The following is a 19,379-nucleotide window of genomic DNA, read 5'->3' as shown; positions in this document are numbered from 1 at the left end:
TTTGGGGCCCACTTGGGTTACCCACCTAGGACCCAGCTAATTTTGTCCTCAGTTTCCATGGTGGCCCCAAATGTGTTTGCCCAGATGGATTATTGATGGGACCCGGATGGGCCCCAAATCAGGCCCAGCCAACAAATGAGTATGGGGCCCAGATCGGTAGAAGCGGGTCTGATGGTTGGGGCCCACTTGGGTTACCCACCTGGCACCCAGCTACTTTTGTCCTCAGTTTCCATGATGGCCCCAAATGTGTTTTCCCAGATGGGTTAATGATGGGTCCCAAATCAGCCCCAGACAATAAATGAGTATGGGGCCCAGATGGATAGAAGCAGGTCTGATACTTGGGGCCCACTTGGGTTACCAACCTGAGACCCAGCTATTTTTGTCGTCAGTTTCCATGGTGGCCCCAAGTGTGTTTGCCCAGATGGAATTTTGGATAATTTAAGTAAGCTATAATTTAAATCACCTGTACAACAAAGCCAGTTTATCTTTTTTATTAATACTGATTACTATGAAATTTTAAAACAGTATGCTTTTTTATATAATACATTTTTTGTTTGGAGAACAAGTTGACAAAAATGTCCACAGTATACACAAAACAATAACAAATAAATGTTATACAGTTTAAAGGAAAAACAAATGCAGCAAACCACAGCTTCTCACTCATTCACCAATCCATTGGTCCTGAAAGAAATAAAAAAAAATAAAAAATTAGTGCATTTTCACAAACAAAATCAGATTTGCGATAGTACTGAAGTTGTTTTGGAGGTTGTGCTGTTCAAGTTGTTTGACCTCCTACATTGAACTCTTTGAAGACCATGAGTATTCATGGAAACAGAAAAGCTATTTACAAAATGATTTACCAAGTAGGCACTCAAAAATTAAATTAATGTGAAACATTTTACCTTAAAACATTTAAGACAAATGTTTAAAAGATGTCTACATAGTTACAATGATAACTGGTGTTGTGGGCTGTCTCAGTGATTGGCACAGAGCTTAGAACAGGCAAGTGGTTAACCAGTTTTTTGCATGGTACAGCACCTCATAATGAACACAAAACAAAATAGTAAAATGTAACAAGGGCTACATCTACCAAGGAGAAAACAGATTCCACTTCTTGAGGTGTGTGCCAGGCGGGCGCCAATAATTTTCATGTAGGGCTGCCACGATTTGTCGACTAGTCACGATTACGTCGACTATCAAAATCGTCGACGACTGATTTAATAGTCGACGCGTCGTTTGAAGCTTTGTAAGATCACAAAAGACGCAGGAATAAGTGGCAGGATTTAAGAGTGTAATAACGGACTGAAACAGAAGATGGCAGCATTGCATGTACAAGGATGCCAGCTACCGTTAAACCCCGAAGAAGAAGAAGAAGCAGCTGTGTCCCAGAATTCATAGCGCGGCCCAGCGCAGTTTCCAACAATGGCGGCAGCTAGTTAGTTTTAATGTTACTCTTATTATTCTTTCTGGGTCACAAAATAAACGTTTAACATATTCTCAGGCGAGAATGTAGCTGTGTAAACCTCAAATATCTGCTCAGTTTATCAGGACACCACATATTTTCAAAAGCGCTCCGACGTTTTCGGAGACATCTGTTACCCACTAGCTTGTTAGCGAGCCGGGGGCTAGGCTCACTAGCGCCGTGAGAACACCGGACTCCCCGCAAATCGTTTTCAAACCCACCGCTGTCTTTCGCTACTCAGGTTAAATATATATGAGTCACTTAGATAACTTAAAATGTTATTGTTTGGCTTTTTTTTTTAGTATTTTATTTGTTCCTGAGTAAATCAGTTTGTCTGAGATTAAAGTTATAGTTTTTACACAGCTGAATAAACGTCAAGCAGACAACTGATTATCAGAAGTGTGAGATGCTCCAGAATATACTCCGGTGTCCTGTTATATTTTAGATAGCAAGGAGTTTATTAAACTTCACCGAAACAATCTGCAAATTTCATTAAAATTTAATAAACTATCATCTTGTCTTTATTTTTAGTTAGCACAGACCTTAAACACTTAAAGCTGTAAGCTAATGATAGTTATATAAGAGCAGATGCTGCTGGTGCAATAAGCTGTAGTTTTACGTCCAATGGATGATGATCTGATTAGTCGAATAATCGCAAAAATAATCGGTGACTAGTCGACTATCAAAATAATCGTTTGTGGCAGCCCTATTTTCATGTAAATCAAAAATAGGGCCATCAGATAAATCAGTGTGTTACTAATTACACTGGAAAAAATAGAGGCTGGCTCTGGAGTTCCTGGAGCTTATTCACATTCTGTGAGCAACCAAAAAACTGTTTAGTGAGAGACTTCTTCAAGTATGCTACAAGCCAGAAAGAAACGTGGTCATTCCTGCCAGCAGCCACCAACCTCCAGAACAACATGAGCTGATGGTTTCATCTCCACAATTTGTACAGTCTATCTAAACCACGTGTCAAAGTCAAGGCCTGCGGGCCACATCCGGCCCGGCATACATTTATATCCGGCCCGCAAGATCATTTTATATAGATGTACTATTATTGTTATGCATGGCCCGGCGATATGAGGCGCTAATAATATACAAACTACAGATCCCATAATGCACCGCTGAAGCCTCCTTGCTGACCGCTAGGCTAACTGGGAACATTCCCGCGTCAATCAAGTCAAACTTCTGTTATTGCGAAGCTAGCCGCTCACAATGGTGGAGAGAAAAGTTGTTTCTGAATGACTGCAGCTGTAGTGAGCATCCGTTATTCAAACATCAACAAAATATCTTACAACTAATGAACTTACCATATAGCACTTCAAAAACTTTAAGCCCTCGAAATTCCCGCTTTGCATGGCACCCAACGAAGTTATATTGCCTGGAAAGAGCATTGTCCATAATGAAGGCCATCATTCTTCTTGTGGCTTCATCAACAGTGCTCCCTCTGATCTCTGCCACAACAGCAACCTTAGGACACGCAAGGACAATAATTTTACTGACAGTAGTACCATCAGTCACACCTAAAAGAAAGCAAGCACAGCTACACAGTAATTAGGCTCTATAATATTGATGCTAATTGACTGAGAAAGAGTTAGGTGTCAAAGTCAAACACTGTCTGATGTGAATGCAAAGAGCTAAATGATTCACCAAAAGTAATTTCTCAAGTTTTGGGTTTGGCATGGCACAACTTATAACTAGGTAATGTTTGGAGAAGTTATTTTATTAACAAAAATAGCAACTTTTGTTCAGCTCTCCTTCCACTCCTTCATTGCACTGACCATGTTCGAACAAACAGCAACTTTCCTTGATCATAACTGCTAGCATGAAACACAGACTGATTGAGGCATTAATCATTGAATATTGTTATTACATCATTATTATTTACCACTTCTTTTAGGAAGACAGGGTCTGCCAGTTTTTGCTCCAGTGCTGCCACATCTGCTACTGTCCGGATGGGAAATACAGCACCCTCGGGTAATACTGCAGCAACTGGTCCATCACGTTGTGTAAGGAGAGACTGTAGCATTCGACTGTGGACCCTCTGAGTGTCCTTAATGTCTTCCAGGAGGGTTAGAACACGTACAAACATGCTCGTATTGGTGGCTTGTAGAAGTTGTCTTGGAACTGGTTGTGAAACCACAGGTGAAGGAGTTGAGGGTTGTAGCGGCTGAACAAATGGATGAGTGATGTTCAGGAAGTGAGTTTCACTTGAATGTCTATTCTCCATTGCTGATGGTGGTGAGGTCTCTGGCTGTTCCGCAGTGTTGTCCCAATCCTCATCAGAGCTCGACGGGATCACTGGCCTTAAAACAAACAAACAAACAAAATACAACAAACATACACACACAAATAAATAATAATCCAAACACATAATTTAGGGTACTGGTTAGTCCTACAAACTAAAAACATTAATGTATATAATGGCATCAAAAAAAAGTCTAAAACAGATTTTTAAAAGTCAACAAATTATAAAGCGCTATTTTGAAATCATATCTGAACCTGATGAGCAGCAAGGCAAGTGTCTGCTAAAGAAACTGTCAGGTTTTTTTTTCTTATAATCTCAATAAATTTTTGCTTTTAAGGTGTTTTCAACACAATTACCTCCTTTTCCGCTTCCCTTTCCCAATCTGCTTCCAGAATCCAAATAAATTCCACCAAGGAAGGTTTCTAATTTTTGCTTTTAAGGTGTTTTCAACACAATTACCTCCTTTTCCGCTTCCCTTTCCCAATCTGCTTCCAGAATCCAAATAAATTCCACCAAGGAAGGTTTCTAATGGGAAGCAGGAAATGCTGTCTAAAGGGCCAAACTTCCGTACATCTTGAGCTAGGTGTATTAAAGAATGTATATTATAACCAACAAAGTCAAGACCATAAATCAAAGCAAAATCTTTCACAAACTGCTTCAAAACATCCTCTGCATAATCACAGTCAGTTATCAATATACAAATCAGGACTTAGATGAATTCTTGTAGATACAGATAACAGTATAAAGTATCTATACATTTGGCTTGGTATATTATTCAGTAGAACTGGGCTTGTGTAAAGCAAAACTTGTCTCAATTCAGTTGCTTTCTACGTGCTAATTTCAATGAGAGACCTTGGTTTCCTTGCAAAACTTTAAGGAAGATATTGCCTGACAGAAACCATGAATGCTGAAATCAGTTAGAATTTGCATAGACTGTCTGCATTTTCGGGGACTTTTTAACCAAAGATAAATAAGCTTGCGCATTACCCCCATATCCCACACCCAGCTCGTTCAAAGTGACACCCCAACCTGGTGCTCTTTGCTGGCCATAGCACAAAGTTTCATCAGTCCTTTAGTCAACAGAAATTTCATGATAACATAATCTTTAGCATGTTCATCGCAATCGTAGTGCTCTTCCTCAAGTGTTTTATTCTCAAAAGAATCAGAGTACAATATTAAGTCCTGATGATGCTCTGACTCATTTTACTGTGAAACGAAACTAAAATGTTCAACAACTTTCTGAGCTCTTTGTCCTCTGAGATTGCTCCATTGCTTTCTGAAAGACAGCTCACAGATTCTGAAGCTCCAGGTTTCATCACTCTCCAATCAAAATTCAAAATTAACTGAACCAGCAGCAAAAGAAGATCCAAACTACGCTTCACATTTGATAAATACTGATAAGGTTTCCGAAAGAGACTCAGGCGCAGGCCAGGGTTTTCCTTTAAGCGAAGGACAGTGCGTTTATTTACAGTGAACACATACACCAAGTGGCTATATACAACGTGCAGGGGAAACGGGTCCGGGTCGCCAGGGTCCGTGGGAAACAGGGTTGGGAGAAGGGTGTTCCACACTTTCTGTACAAAAACGTTCCCCCTCAATCACTCCTCTCCGCATCGGGTTCCAAAAATGATCTACACACAAAACGTCTGGTTAGCAGGATAATTATAAGAAATTCTCAAGGTACAGGTTAGCAGAAACACAAGTCTAACTGACACTGATAGCTCAACGATCCAGCGAAGACTAGTGCAGACTCGCCATCTAAGTAGTGCAGTAATCAGCTGGGATCAGCAGCCGGTGTGGTGATGAGCAGGTGTGTGGGCCAGCAGCGGGAGCCCGCAGTGAGCATCGCCGTGGCGAGAGAGAGAGAGAGTGAGAGAGAGGGCGAGAGAGCAAACAAACCACAAACATATTGCCCCATAGAGGATTGACCAGCGGGGCACAGGGACCATGACAGTACCCCCCCCTCAACGGGAGCCCCCCGGCGACCCACCAGGCTTACCAGGATGAGACAGATGGAAGGCCCGCAGCATACGCTCGTCCAGGACAGCGGCCCGCGGAACCCAGGACCGCTCCTCAATGCCATAGCCCTCCCAGTCCACAAGGTACTGGAAGCCACGCCCGCGGCGGCGAGAGTCCATAATCCGCGTGATGGAATAGGCGGGCAAGCCGTCCACAAGCCGGGCGGGCGGAGGGGGCCTGGAAGGAGGGCACAGGTCGCGCAGGCGGAGACGTACTCCCGAGCGTCCTTAGTCAGAGAAGGCCACCAGAAGCAGCGCTGGAGGAAGTTGATAGTGCGGTGGACCCCTGGGTGGCACGTAAAGCGGGCAGTGTGGGCCCATTGAAGTACTTGAGAACGTACTGATTGAGGGACGTAGAGCCGTTGGGCTGGCCCACCTCCCGGATCCGGTTCCGACACCTGAGCCTCCCGAATGGCTGCTTCGATCCCCCAGGAGATGGTGCCCACGACACAGGTGGCGGGGAGAACGGGAGCGGGCTCAGTGGCGTCCTCCGAGACTGAGAACTGACGGGACAGGGCGTCGGGTTTGACATTCTGGGAACCGGGTCTGTAAGAGATGGAGAAGTGGAAACGGGTGAAAAACAGGGCCCACCTGGCCTGTCGGGCGTTGAGCCTCTTAGCTGATTGCAGGTATGCCAGGTTCTTGTGGTCTGTCCAGACGAGGAAAGGCTGAGCCGTGCCTCCAACCAGTGCCGCCACTCCTCCAGGGCTAGTTTTATCGCCAGCAGTTCCCGATCCCCGACATCATAGTTTCTCTCTGCAGGGGACAGACGGCGGGAGAAGAAGGCACAAGGGTGGAGCTTACCGTCCTTTCGTTGCGACAGAACCGCTCCAACCCCTGAGTCGGACGCGTCGACCTCGACCACAAATGGCTGCATGAGGTCGGGTTGGATCAGGATGGGGGCTGAGGCGAATCGTTTCTTCAGTTCTTGGAAAGCTACCTGAGCTTCTTTGTTCAACTGAAAAGGAAGCTTGGGAGAGGTTAGCTGGGTCAGCGGCAAGGCAACTCGGCTGAAGTCCCGAATGAACCGCCGGTAAAAGTTGGCAAACCCAAGGAAACGTTGCAGTTGGTGCCTATTAGGAGGTTCCGGCCACTCAACAACGGCTTTTACCTTCACAGGGTCCGGGCGGAGATTTCCTTGGTCGATTATGTACCCCAGGAATGCGACGGTGGAGATGTGGAACTCACACTTTTCTCCTTTGATGAACAATCGGTTTTCGAGGAGTCGTTGCAGGACCTGTCTGACATGGGTCTCGTGCTCGGATTGGTTTCTGGAAAAGATCAGGATGTCATCTAGATAGACAAAAACAAAACGGTTAATGAAGTCTCTGAGCACGTCATTCACCAGGGCTTGGAACACCGCAGGGGCGTTAGTGAGACCAAAGGGCATGACAAGGTACTCGAAGTGGCCGAGGTGGGTGTTGAAGGCGGTCTTCCACTCATCGCCCTCACGGATGCGAACCAGATGGTATGCGTTTCGCAAATCCAGTTTGGTGAAAACAGTAGCCCCCTGGAGGAGCTCGAAGGCCGAACTGAGGAGCGGCAGAGGGTATTTATTTTTTACTGTGATGTTGTTTAATCCGCGATAGTCGATGCATGGCCGGAGGGTTTTATCCTTCTTTTCGACAAAGAAGAAGCCTGCCACGACTGGAGAGGTGGAGGCCCGAATGAGGCCGGCAGCCAGGGATTCCGTGATGTACTTGTCCATAGCGTCTCGTTCTGGAAGTGAGATGCTATATAGCCGACTGGTGGGTAAAGGAGCTCCCGGGAGCAGTTCGATAGCACAGTCATAGGGCCTATGCAGAGGAAGTGACTGGGCGCGGGCCTTTTGAAACACCTCAGCTAGGTCGTGATAAACAGAGGGCACATTAGTTAAATCAGCTGATTTCAATTCCCCAGGAGAGGGCGTTTCAGTGCTTGGAGGCGAGGCAGCTTTAAGGCAGGTCATGTGGCAGTCCTCCCCCCACCCAGTGACACGCCCCTTTAGCCAATCTATGTGAGGGTTGTGCTGCTGTAGCCAAGGATGGCCAAGAACTAGTGGAGTGCGAGTTGCTTTAAACACCAAAAAACAGATTTCTTCAGAATGATTGCCAGAGAGGGTGAGCTCGACAGGCTCCGTCACCAGAGTGATGTCTGGAAGGCGTTGACCTGACAACGCCGTAACACGTAAGGCATGAGGCAGGGGTTCCAATAGTAACCCAAGTTGCCGGGCTAACTGACAGTCAATAAAGTTTTGTTCCGCCCCAGAGTCGATCAACACCGATAGGGAGCGGCTCTTAGAGTGAATGGAAAGCGTGGCCGGTAGTGTTAAACGGGGAGGAGCTTCTTCCTGGCTCAGCTCGCCCACCAGTACTCCTACCATCACTGGCGGGCGCGCCCTTTTGCCCGCGAAGGGCAGGTAGCCACAACATGTCCCCTGTGACCACAATAGAGGCACTCACCGGCCGTAATCCTGCGCTGACGCTCCGCCGCGGTGAGATGGGAGCCGCCCAGCTGCATGGGTTCCTCTCCATCCCCGCTCTCGTGAGTCCGGGAGGGGCCGGCATCCGCCATGGCGCCGGTGCCAGAGACTCCCCCAGCCTCATGGAAGTTGTAGTTCCGCTGCGACCGGCGAGCCCGTAGCCGCTCATCCACCTTAATGCACAGGGACATTAGCTCATTAAAGGAGGCAGGGAGATCACGCATGATTAGCTCGTCCCTTAATTCTTCTCTGATATTGTTCAGCAACGTGCTCCGTAGCGCCTCCTGATTCCACCCTGCCTCTTCTGCCAGAATCCAGAAGTCGATAGCGTATTCAGACATGCTTCTCCTACCTTGTTTGAAGTTGAGGAGACGGAGAGCAGCGGCCTCTGCCCCGGTGCCTGGGTTAAACACACTCTTAAATTTGGAGAGAAAGTCAGCGTAGGTGATGACAGGATCAGAGTTTAACACAACCTGGGCCCACTTTAGTGCACGGCCCCTCAGAAGTTGAACTAAATAAGTGATCTTCGCCCTATCGTTGCTATGAAAACGCTGCAGCTCGCGAAACGTCAGAGACACCTGAGCCAAAAATCCGGCACATTTGTCAGACTCACCCGAGAATGGTTCCGGTGTGGGTAAAGGTCCGTCAGTCGGCGTACCGACCCACGGTGAGCTACCTGACGCTACGGCGGGCGGTGCCGCCTGGGGAGCCGGGCTGGGTGGCTGGGGATTCCCTGGTTGCGCATTTCCCTCCAGCGGTATTAACTGCGCCACCGCCAGGGTCAATGCGGCGACATCCTGCCGTAGCTGCCCGAGCATTTGTTCATGGCGGGCCAGCGCGGCTTCCTGGGCGGCCAGAGCCCGGCCCACGGGGTCCTGTCCTGCTGAGTCCATAATGGCTGGATCGTTCTGATAAGGTTTCCGAAAGAGACTCAGGCGCAGGCCAGGGTTTTCCTTTAAGCGAAGGACAGTGCGTTTATTTACAGTGAACACATACACCAAGTGGCTATATACAACGTGCAGGGGAAACGGGTCCGGGTCGCCAGGGTCCGTGGGAAACAGGGTTGGGAGAAGGGTGTTCCACACTTTCTGTACAAAAACGTTCCCCCTCAATCACTCCTCTCCGCATCAGGTTCCAAAAATGATCTACACACAAAACGTCGGGTTAGCAGGATAATTATAAGAAATTCTCAAGGTACAGGTCAGCAGAAACACAAGTCTAACTGACACTGATAGCTCAACGATCCAGCGAAGACTAGTGCAGACTCGCCATCTAAGTAGTGCAGTAATCAGCTGGGATCAGCGGCCGGTGTGGTGATGAGCAGGTGTGTGGGCCAGCAGCGGGAGCCCGCAGTGAGCATCGCCGTGGCGAGAGAGAGAGAGAGTGAGAGAGAGAGGGCGAGAGAGCAAACAAACCACAAACATATTGCCCCATAGAGGATTGACCAGCGGGGCACAGGGACCATGACAAATACTGTCATTAATTCCCTCTTCCTGTCTTGTTTCCACCACGATTGAAAAAAAGACAAAAAAACCCAAAACAAAACATCATACTTCTTGCACAGCTCTCTCGTAGTATACTTCAAGAAAAGTTTCCCCATCTGAAATATGTTTTCCACATTATTCCCTTGCTTATTATACATCAGTGTACAGTTGTGCTTAGCGCTGTTGTCAGTTGTTTTTTGTGCCAAATTGCAAAAAACTCACCTTGTTCACTAATAAAACCTCTAAAAAAAATTTCTGTAACTTTGCTCTGCTTTACTTCAGCAGCAGCATCAGGTAATGTTCATATATTGATTCATGGTTTTCTTCAGTTTTTGTTCAACTGCAGAATATTTCTAAGGCTATCTGATTTAAAAAGCCACTCTAGGAAAATCTCCTTTTTTCTGTGTTTTATCCTCAGTTACTTTGGCATAAAGACATCTGCTGTGATGCTTACACCAGCCTTAAAAGCTGTTGTATTACAATAAAAGACCCTGACATCACTTTATAAAGTAACAATTCTAATTGTTACAAACTCAAAAAAAGATTCCTACTAGTATATTTCTGGCATGCATCAAATTTTAAATAGAAATGAATTTTGAAATATACACTGTTCTTATGTCAAAGTCTGTAAAAATAAAGAAAGAAAGAAATCACACATAACCCTTGCTACTATTCACTCCACTGTCCAACAGCAAAATCAAACCAATATACAGATATTAATAACATATTATTGTAATAGTGTGACTATGCAATTTATAAGTAGCCATAGTCATAATCAAAACAACAAACATCTCAAGTTTTGAGATAATTGCAAACCCTCCTGGCCAATAACCACACAAGCTGTCCATGCAGGAAGGCTGATAAAGGAGCATGCACAAAATTCAAACAAATTTAAGCCATAATGAAACAAATTAAAATAACAGCGCGCATGCACAAATAAGGCATCAGACAAACACTTAAAGATCACAGATCTTTAGGACCACATCCAAAGAGCAATTGCTTTTCTTTTTTATAAATAAATAAATGTGTAGATTCTAGCCAAATATACATTACAAAAAGGAAAAAAGGAGGGCCACAGCAATCATAGTAAAAGGAGTTGGCACTGTGGCCCTAACAAGACCGACCAGTTCTGCTTAAATAATCAGTTTCCCTCATGTACAGAGCTTGCACAACAGTAAGAGGCAGATTCTTGAGTCAGTACAGTATTTCTGATGAAGTTCTCACTAAAACAACTACACATATAAAGTTGCATACTAAAGTGTGTATAAAAAAAAAACCCCAAACAAATCAAGAATACCTATATTTTCTTTTTTGCTTTTTCTGGAAAAATGAGAATGGCAAGAAAAATGATGATTATGTCTTCTACAGAAATAGAGTGCTCACTGATCTGCCTCTCTGACTGCTGTGCATGCTCCTGACACAGGGGCAAAAGCTGGGGACTAGTTGCTCATGGCCATGGCCTACCCTCCTCACTTAGCCGTGAGGAATGAAGCTAATGGACTACTTGCACTAACACTTCCGCGTTCTATGTAGTCCTGCTCCAGTGCTTCCGGTGCGGTTAAACCATGGCGACGTTCTACACTCGATGCCTACAAGAGCTCCCAAAATTGAACATCACCGATGTTCATCGGATTTGCAGAGTGACGACTACCCCCGCCAGCAAATTAGATAAAGGATTTAAGTTATATGCTGCATCATATATACACAACTACGAAGGTAAGAAAACGTAAATTAACCGACAAAGAAACGCTAGCTAACGTCAAATGCAAACGCTACGTTACTCCGCTATGTCCTTCATTTGATGTCAGTTCTCTACATTACATGTTTTCTTAAACGGTGTTTTATGTCGTCCTAAACTATAGTTGAGGTTTTCTTAACTAATGTCACTTTTGTTGTTAGACACTGTTATATTAGCGTTAGGTAGTTGGCTAACTATGGAGGTAGTTAACTACCTAATGCTACTCTTGCTAAGTGTAAAATATATATGTTTAAGACATGCTGAAATGAGTAATACAGAAATAATGCTAATGGTACTTGTATCTTTATTCAGTGTCCAATAAAGACAGGTTGTCAGGGGAGGTCGGTGTGAGAGCCCTGTGCTACAGGTCGATGAGGAAGAGTGAGGCACCACACAGACTAAGTGTAGGCAGGAAGCTGTGTAAAGTTGTTAATCCCCGTTCTGTGGGGTTCAGTTCATTTAAGCATTAGTTAAGTTCATTCCTAAAGGCCCATCAACTTGAATGTTTTCCTTGTCTCCCTGCTTTATCACTCCTAATTTGACTAGTCAGATAGTTAAATCAACGTGTGTTTGGGTGATCAGAAACATTTGACAACAAGTTAATACTGCAAATATACACAATCTAAGTTATTACAGTTATCAAGCATGGTTAAGTTGTTTTAATAGGGAGAGAAGGAAACACTAAGCATTCAGGAGGGTACGTAACCATAACACTGAACTATGTTCCTGTTCGGCTCTTCCATGAAGATGTTACATTTTTAATTTTCGTTCTTTCTTCTTAGATTAAGCTTCTGGATTCATCGCCGGTGATACTGACACATAGCCAGTGCTCCTGTGTGGCAGGCGCTGTTATGTGCAATCACACAGTGGCATTGCTCTTCCAAACAGCACACTACTCACAACTCAGAGTGCCGGTTGTCCCCCCTGTGCATAGCTGCACGGAATCTGAACAGCAATGGCACAAGCCACGGACAGTGGTAATTTAAATGAGGTTAAAGTTTTTGAATTAGTCCATGTTTACATATGAACAGCAACACCATCCATAGTAAATGTGTCTTCTGTTAGGGTGTGAGGCCAGGACCCATCAACTCCATGATCTTCACTAAGCCAGTACCAAATAGGATGGCCCAGACTGGAGTACGGTAATTACATTTGTAAAATTTGGTTTCATGTGTTACAAATGTATGTTGCTATTTTTTTCATACATACATGTGTCAGAATAGGTATTAATTTACATACAACATTACACTTTCTGAAGACGGCTAACTCAGTCATGTACATATACATCCCAGTCTCTAACTTATGCACCACTGTTTTACACCTTTTAGTTTTTAGTTTAGTTGTTGTTCAGTATAATAACCTTCTCCCTTACATTATTGTCATTGATGTTTTCTTTAGGAGTGGCTTCTACAGAGGCATGGTGGGTCCGTTACCAGATCCCTGCTTGTTCAGAATAACGGAGGCATATGCAAAATTTAATATTGAGGACAGGCCACTTGTGACCACAATGAACATGAGACCTGAACAAGCCCCTTGTGGAAAGTGCCTTTGGGCTGGTGCAGGAGGGCAGTGTTCTGTCATATCAGCAGCCGGTTTTGACAACCCGGTACATCACACTACACCGCGATGCACCACCAACACCGCACTTGCCTCTGGAGGGGTATGACATCTTGCCATCAGATTGTGTGTTTGTGTGCTCAGAAGAAGAGCTTCTGCATCTGAAAAGCTTGTCTGTAACTCTGGAAATGGCTCACAAAATAGAGGAAGCTACACGTGAGCAAAGCTCTTCGTCTGAGTGGCATCAGCTCCGCAGGCCCAGAGTGACTGCCTCTAGGTTTCGGGAGGTGTGTCACGTCAGAGGCCAGAGCTCGGCCGAGTCACTAGCAGAGCGTATATTGAAGGGAACAAGGCAGACAGCAGACATGAGGAGAGGAACTGAGATGGAGCCTGCAATAGCAGCAGAGTATAGTAGGCTAATGAATGTTAACTACTCACCCTGTGGTCTGGTCATTCACCCCATTGCCCCCTGGCTTGCTGCATCTCCTGATGGTGTTGTTTTTGACCCCAATGAATACCCCCAGTTTGGCTTCGTCGAATTCAAATGTCCCAATGTACAAAACTTTATTGACTGCAAATATGTGCAGATGGAATGTGGTACCCCTAAACTAAAAAAGAGCCACGCATATTACTGGCAAGTGCAAGGACAACTGCTCATCAGTGGGATGCAGTGGTGTGACTTTGTTGTGTGGGCACAAGAGGACTACCTAGTGCAAAGAATATACATGGATATAGATGTGCACAATGCAATCAGAGAAAAGGCAGACTATTTCTTTTTTTACATATATATGCCAAGATACCCGTGTTTGAAAAAATGAACAGTGAAAACAGCAAAAAGAAAAACAGATCCTTCAGGCTGGCTGGAACAAAATAACTGATGTTTTATTTTCAATATATTTCATGAATTCTTTTGTTGTTACATGTTACTTTTATGTGACATCAATAAACTGTTATTTAAGCAATGGCATCAATTTAATTTTTAAAAACACACATTAAAACATTGAATTTGTGCAGAACTTATTTATATGGTAAGTATTTAAAACTCCATGCCTAGCATACTGATATACATTTAGACAATAACACAACTGAACTGTAGAAAATGACAAATGGTATTTTTGATGTTACAAAAGTTCAATGTCACTTATGGTTTTAAAACGATTTAGTGATTTACTTTATAATTTTGATAAATAGTTTTGTTGAATCTGAATAGTAATAATAGTAGTATAATTAAACAGTATTATTAACATTAAACATTTGCAATGAATTTGAATTATCAATAACTGAAACTCAACTATCGGCACTCAAGTACCAGTTCTGTAATCAAGTATTGTCAGCTGAGAAGGAAGAAATTCAACTGTAGTGGCCTCAGCTGCAGGTCATTTTCCATAAGTTACTTGTACTGGCACTGGTGTCTTGGGAAAAATCCATCTTGTCTCACTTAACCCATTTTTTAACTAATGCTGTGTTCTGGTAATTTGACAGCATACATGCCACTGCAAACAGTTGGTTGATATTATAAACATGTGACATGGTAATGATGCTATCAAAAAGTTTGTTCTGTTTGATCCTCCTAATGACTCGCTCCACATGTACCCTGAGTCTGGCTATGGCCTGCGTCTCCTTAACCTGGTATGCTGGCATCTGCTTCTGCTTAGATAGAAAAGGTGGGCAGTACACTTTGCATTTACAACAATCAGTGATTAGGAAGCCCTTATCTACCATCACTGCCATGTCTTCAGTCAACTTCTCAGCAATGCCTGATTGTTTGAATAGTTCCTTGTCACTAACCGAACCAGCATACAGATTAGAGATGAATGTCACTGGACCATGTGGAGCTATGCCAACCAGGGCTTTCATCGTACAGTGGGATTTGTACGAAGAGTACATTTCACTTTGGAGAAGTGGTGAGGATGGTGTCTGACACCTCAGCTCTGTACAGTCAAGGATCATCTGGGTGTCTGAGAAATCTTTGAATTCCTCAGGGAGGTAAGCTTGCACTTCTTCACGTGTAAGCCAGATGCACTGAGACCCCAGTGCAGTGGCAAGAAAATTTGTCCATGTTGCAATAATGCGGCTCACTGTGGACTGGTGTATGTTAAATCGGTGTGCCAGGTCCCTCTCCTTCAAACCAACTGACAGGAAAACCAGGAAAAGAAAAAACTCATCAATTGGCTGTAGCAGCTGCCTCTGGAAGGTGAAAACAAAAGGGAAAATGTTACTCCTTAAGCTATGAACTAGTAAAATTATTCTTTTCTTGGCTAAATGTTTTGTAATGGTTAGGCATACCATACTGTACCATGGGGTAAACAATGAGGTGCTGTAGTGCACAGGTGTATGTATGTAAAGGATACTGAGTCTAGCATACATACACCTGTGTATGTATGCTACTGTACATAAAGTAATGTTATTGTACATAAATACAATAACATTACACCTCTAGTTCTAACTACCAACAAACCCATAACCTACTGTTGATGTGCGTGCAGGTGTCAACACTTCTTCGTTCCGATTGGCAGCTGACTTGGCTCTTGAAACCCGGATCATTTTATAGATGCAAGGCTCAATCAAAACCCAGAATGCCATCAAATGATCATAGCACACGGCCATAAACAACCAGAAGAGTCTGTTCAGTGACAGGTTGCTTCTCCCCAAGACAAGAACTAACAGACTTAAAAACTCCTTTGTCCCACACGCCATCAGACTGTTTAACTCCTCTCTGGAGGGGAGAGGGAGGGGAAACAGGAGGACAAAGGAGGGGGGAACAATACTTTTTGTAAATAGTCAACAGTGCAATAGACTCAATACTTGAAATGTGCAATTCACTTGTATTTTTATTTTTTATTCCTATTTATTCTATTTATCCCCTTTGTATATTTTATTTATATTTGTCTCTGTATTTATATATGTGTGTGTGTGTGTGTGTGTGTGTGTGTGTGTGTGTGTATATATATATATAACAGTTCTGTAACTGTAACTTTGGTCGTTGCTGTGCTTTTTTTGGAAGTCGAATTTCCCAGAGGAACCCACCCGAGGGATTAATAAAGTTCTATCTTATCTTATCTTATCTTATCTTATCTTATCTTGGAAATCTATTCACGAGAGAGACATACATCATGTCAATCATTAATTAACATTACACACTGACATAAAAATAATGTGAACTGTGACAAATATGCTAATGGAATGCTGTATAAAATAGTCTGATTAAGAGTATTTGGTGTTGTATTTTACCTGTAGCATTAGGATATTGTTTAAATACTAAAGCATCTACATAAAACATACAATCAGCAGAGAAAAAGTAAATTTCTATTTTGTTTTCATTAAGACTGGAAAAACTTTCGAAATTTAACTGATGGTGACCTTGGTATATTTTAAACAGTTAGCTTGAATAGAACTTAGATGTACCTGGTATAGAATCGGATGTCAGTGTCGGAGCCAGCAAAACGCTGTAACCCAAATTCTCGCTGGACACGTAACTCCTGTATTTCCTTCCTCAGAGTCTCCACGTCTTCGGACAGGTCTTCTGCAGCTGATGCAGATATGTCCAATGCAGATGGCTCAGGGACTGAGCAGTAGTCATGATCTCTTGTAAGACTGTGCTCTTCTTGATCGTCAGGAGGAACTAGTTCAGGGCGTCGCTCCATTCTCTCCCAAACACTACGCCGCGGTGGTTCAACTTTATAGCCATTCCACTCAAAAAGTGTTGGTACGGCACCTTTAATAAGCCGCCTTCGACCATCGAGGGTTGTTGGCTCTATGAGTTGATCACTGGCAAAGTGTCTGCAGCAGACCCTGGTGTGAGAGGTAATCGTAAAATGATCCCGGCGTATATTTACCAGCCATTGTCTTCTCAAGTCGGAATGGGTCGGAAAGGCATGAAAACTTAGTATGCCGTTAAATTTGGCTGAAGCTGAACAAAGTGGGACACAGCAATGCTCGGAGTATTTCTTCTCCTGTTTTTGAAAATGTTCTGTTTTAAATACTTTCCTTTTTATACTCATTCTGAAGCGACATTAGCATAGCTACCGATAGATAAGCAAACGTACCGGAAACGCACAAGCGGTACTATTTGGAAACGGAAATACGTCACATGCCTTAGTGCAAGTAGTCTATAAAGACAACACCAAAGCAATTTTGGTTGCTCTGATAGTGAAAATACCCTCCCATATTCCTCCTAAAAAACTAGAACTTTGTTAAATTGGTCTAATACAGTCCTTTATTAATACTAATCATAGAGAAAAACCAAGATAATGTTTAAGTACAACTTGATGTTAAGTACACGCAGTAATTAATTTTGGTGCTAGTTAAGCAGTATACAGGACACCAGAAAATGCTTTCAAACTGAAAATTGGCTAAATCCAACATTACCTAAAAATTTAAACTAGCTTAGCCTTGCCTGAGTGCTAGGAAAAAGTTCGCCAGCACTTGTGCCATACATTACTTTGCAGCATCATAACTTTGTAAACATTTCATTTATACTTAGGGATTCAAATTAAGTCAAAAAGTTCTTACCGTTAGTGCAGAAAATAAGTCCGTAGCTCAAAGATGAACTTAATCCAAAAATTGCCAGCTTAACTGTCAGCTTTGTCCAAGGGCGCGAAATGAAGAATGTTCCAGAATGGGGGGACGAGTTTGAGAAAACCTCGTGATATTTCATGAAATAACGCGAGATTTCGAAAAGCACTCCTACATGGAGTGAAATTTTTTTCCCACTCAAATGTAAAACTATTTGTTTTATTTTATTAAGCGTCTTACAATTTTAAGTCACATCTGTTCTTTGTGTTTCACTTATATTAATATATTTTATATGTATATTTTGTTATTAATTAAATATACATATGCTGCCTCTGGCATAATTTATTATCAGTTATTTCATCTTAATTCATGTTTATACTTACACATGACTAATAATTATACTTAACTAAGATCGTTAAACTCAGTTGCCTGTTCATGCAACTTCCCATATGTTACCCATATGGTGCCCATAGAACCTAGCCCATCTGGGCTGGCTCAAGTGGGTCCTACTTGGCTAACCCAGGTGGGTCCCAGATTGGATGCCCATTGTAAGCCCATCCCCACTTGGAACCCCCATAGCCCATGTGGGGCCCACATACTGGTGTTTACTGGGAAGGAGCAGACGGTCGAGTTTATTAAACTCCACCGAGACAGCGGTGACGCCAATCAGAAGGCTAGACCGTCCAATTTCTAGTGGTGTGCAGATCGATATTGAAATATCGATTCTTCCGATCCCAGTAATTTATGTTCTAGAATCGATTCTCACATTAAAATATAGATATTTTAGTACTTTGGGGTAAATTTGTAGTTTTTCATTAACAGGAACACAGTGGAAAGAAACTATATCATTTGGATTGTCTAAATTGGAAGAAACTACTTCCTCTTACGCCTTTCATAGTCATATGCGAAATACGGCTGTATAAATGTGTCACAACCCCTGGCCAGTGTTGCCAACTCCTCCGTAAGGAAAATCACTAAAAGTCTCTAGAAGTCACTAAACAACGTCATTGCCTAATTTGCATAATTGGTCATGCTAATATCATTGTAACCCATGTTGTAGGAGAGAAAAAAAGAAGAGAAATAAAGTGAGTAAAAAAACGTCCTAAATGCATTTAGAATTTATTTAGAATTACAAATGTATATATTTTTTTAGCGATTATTGTTTTTGTTTTTTTTATGTCACAATTCCAACCTTATTCCTTTATCTGCGCTTGGACCGGCAAAAGTGACCCAAAATAGGCACTCTGGTGGAGTTACTTTGTGTGTGTGTTTAAGTAGTTTTAAACCTTGTGATCCACAAAACAACATAACAGTAAAAGAAGAACTGATTGCGTTACAGTCAGTGCGGGAGCAGAGGCTTCACTCATACGCGATTCATTTGCAGTTTGGATGCATAGGTGGGAACATCTCCTGCCCTGATAGCAGCACCCGTGAGCGCTTTGGCATGGGCGAGGTGCCCACAGCAGCACCCGCTGCTTGTTGAGAAGAGCGATACGTGCTTTCACATCAAAAAGTTGTCATAAATAAGTCTTCAATAACACCAGAAAAAGTCACCAGATTTGTCTCTAGTCATTTTTTAGAATAAAAGTTGCTAAGGGGCTCTGAAAACTCGCTAAATATAGTGACAAAGTCACTAAGTTGGCAACACTGCACCTGGCGTGCGCACTCACAACAATGGCTGAGCGTAAACAAAGTCATGTGCGGACATATTTTACCTCCACAAACAGCCAAGACGCGGTTGGCAATACATGTGGCAAGACAGTGAGGTGTCGTGGCAACACCACTAACCTCGTCAAACACCTCAGAGTAAATCATATCAAATCAAATCAAATCAAATCACTTTTTATTGTCACATCACATGTGCAGGCACACTGGCACAGCACATGCGAGTGAAAT

At 43.2% G+C, this 19,379-nt stretch overlaps 1 protein-coding gene and 1 long non-coding RNA gene across 7 annotated transcripts in view; one reads left to right on the top strand and one right to left on the bottom strand.

Moving 5' to 3' along the window:
- LOC309690025 (uncharacterized protein) overlaps positions 1-13,930 on the top strand; it is a 228,990-nt gene extending 215,060 nt beyond the window's left edge. The window contains exons 1-5 of one of the 5 annotated variants that reach the window (XM_082506852.1): positions 11,166-11,389; positions 11,724-11,815; positions 12,194-12,388; positions 12,477-12,548; positions 12,810-13,930. In XM_082506852.1, coding sequence (XP_082362978.1) covers positions 11,239-11,389; positions 11,724-11,815; positions 12,194-12,388; positions 12,477-12,548; positions 12,810-12,890 — 591 coding nt within the window. In that variant the 5' untranslated portion in view covers positions 11,166-11,238 and the 3' untranslated portion in view covers positions 12,891-13,930. Of the gene's footprint in view, positions 1-11,165; positions 11,390-11,451; positions 11,816-12,193; positions 12,554-12,809 lie in introns of those variants that run through there. The other 4 variants (XM_082506851.1, XR_014271581.1, XR_014271582.1 and 1 more) reach the window with 4 other exon arrangements.
- On the bottom strand, positions 490-17,628 carry LOC309690028. 2 transcript variants are annotated; one of them, XR_014271586.1, is made up of 4 exons: positions 4,067-4,137; positions 3,351-3,768; positions 2,773-2,932; positions 490-681 (listed from the first exon to the last, which is right to left on the bottom strand). It is a non-coding gene; the product is annotated as an uncharacterized lncRNA (long non-coding RNA). The 2 variants fall into 2 exon arrangements; XR_014271585.1 differs by lacking the exon at positions 4,067-4,137 and adding an exon at positions 17,481-17,628 and having other exon boundaries at positions 491-681.
- Positions 17,629-19,379: the final 1,751 nt, after the last annotated feature.

The sequence above is a fragment of the Aulonocara stuartgranti genome (genome assembly GCF_965226115.1).
Source record: "Aulonocara stuartgranti genome assembly, chromosome: 15".
NCBI lineage: Eukaryota > Metazoa > Chordata > Actinopteri > Cichliformes > Cichlidae > Aulonocara > Aulonocara stuartgranti.
Note: the sequence above shows the minus strand (reverse complement) of the source record. Positions and strands in the feature narration are given on the sequence as shown.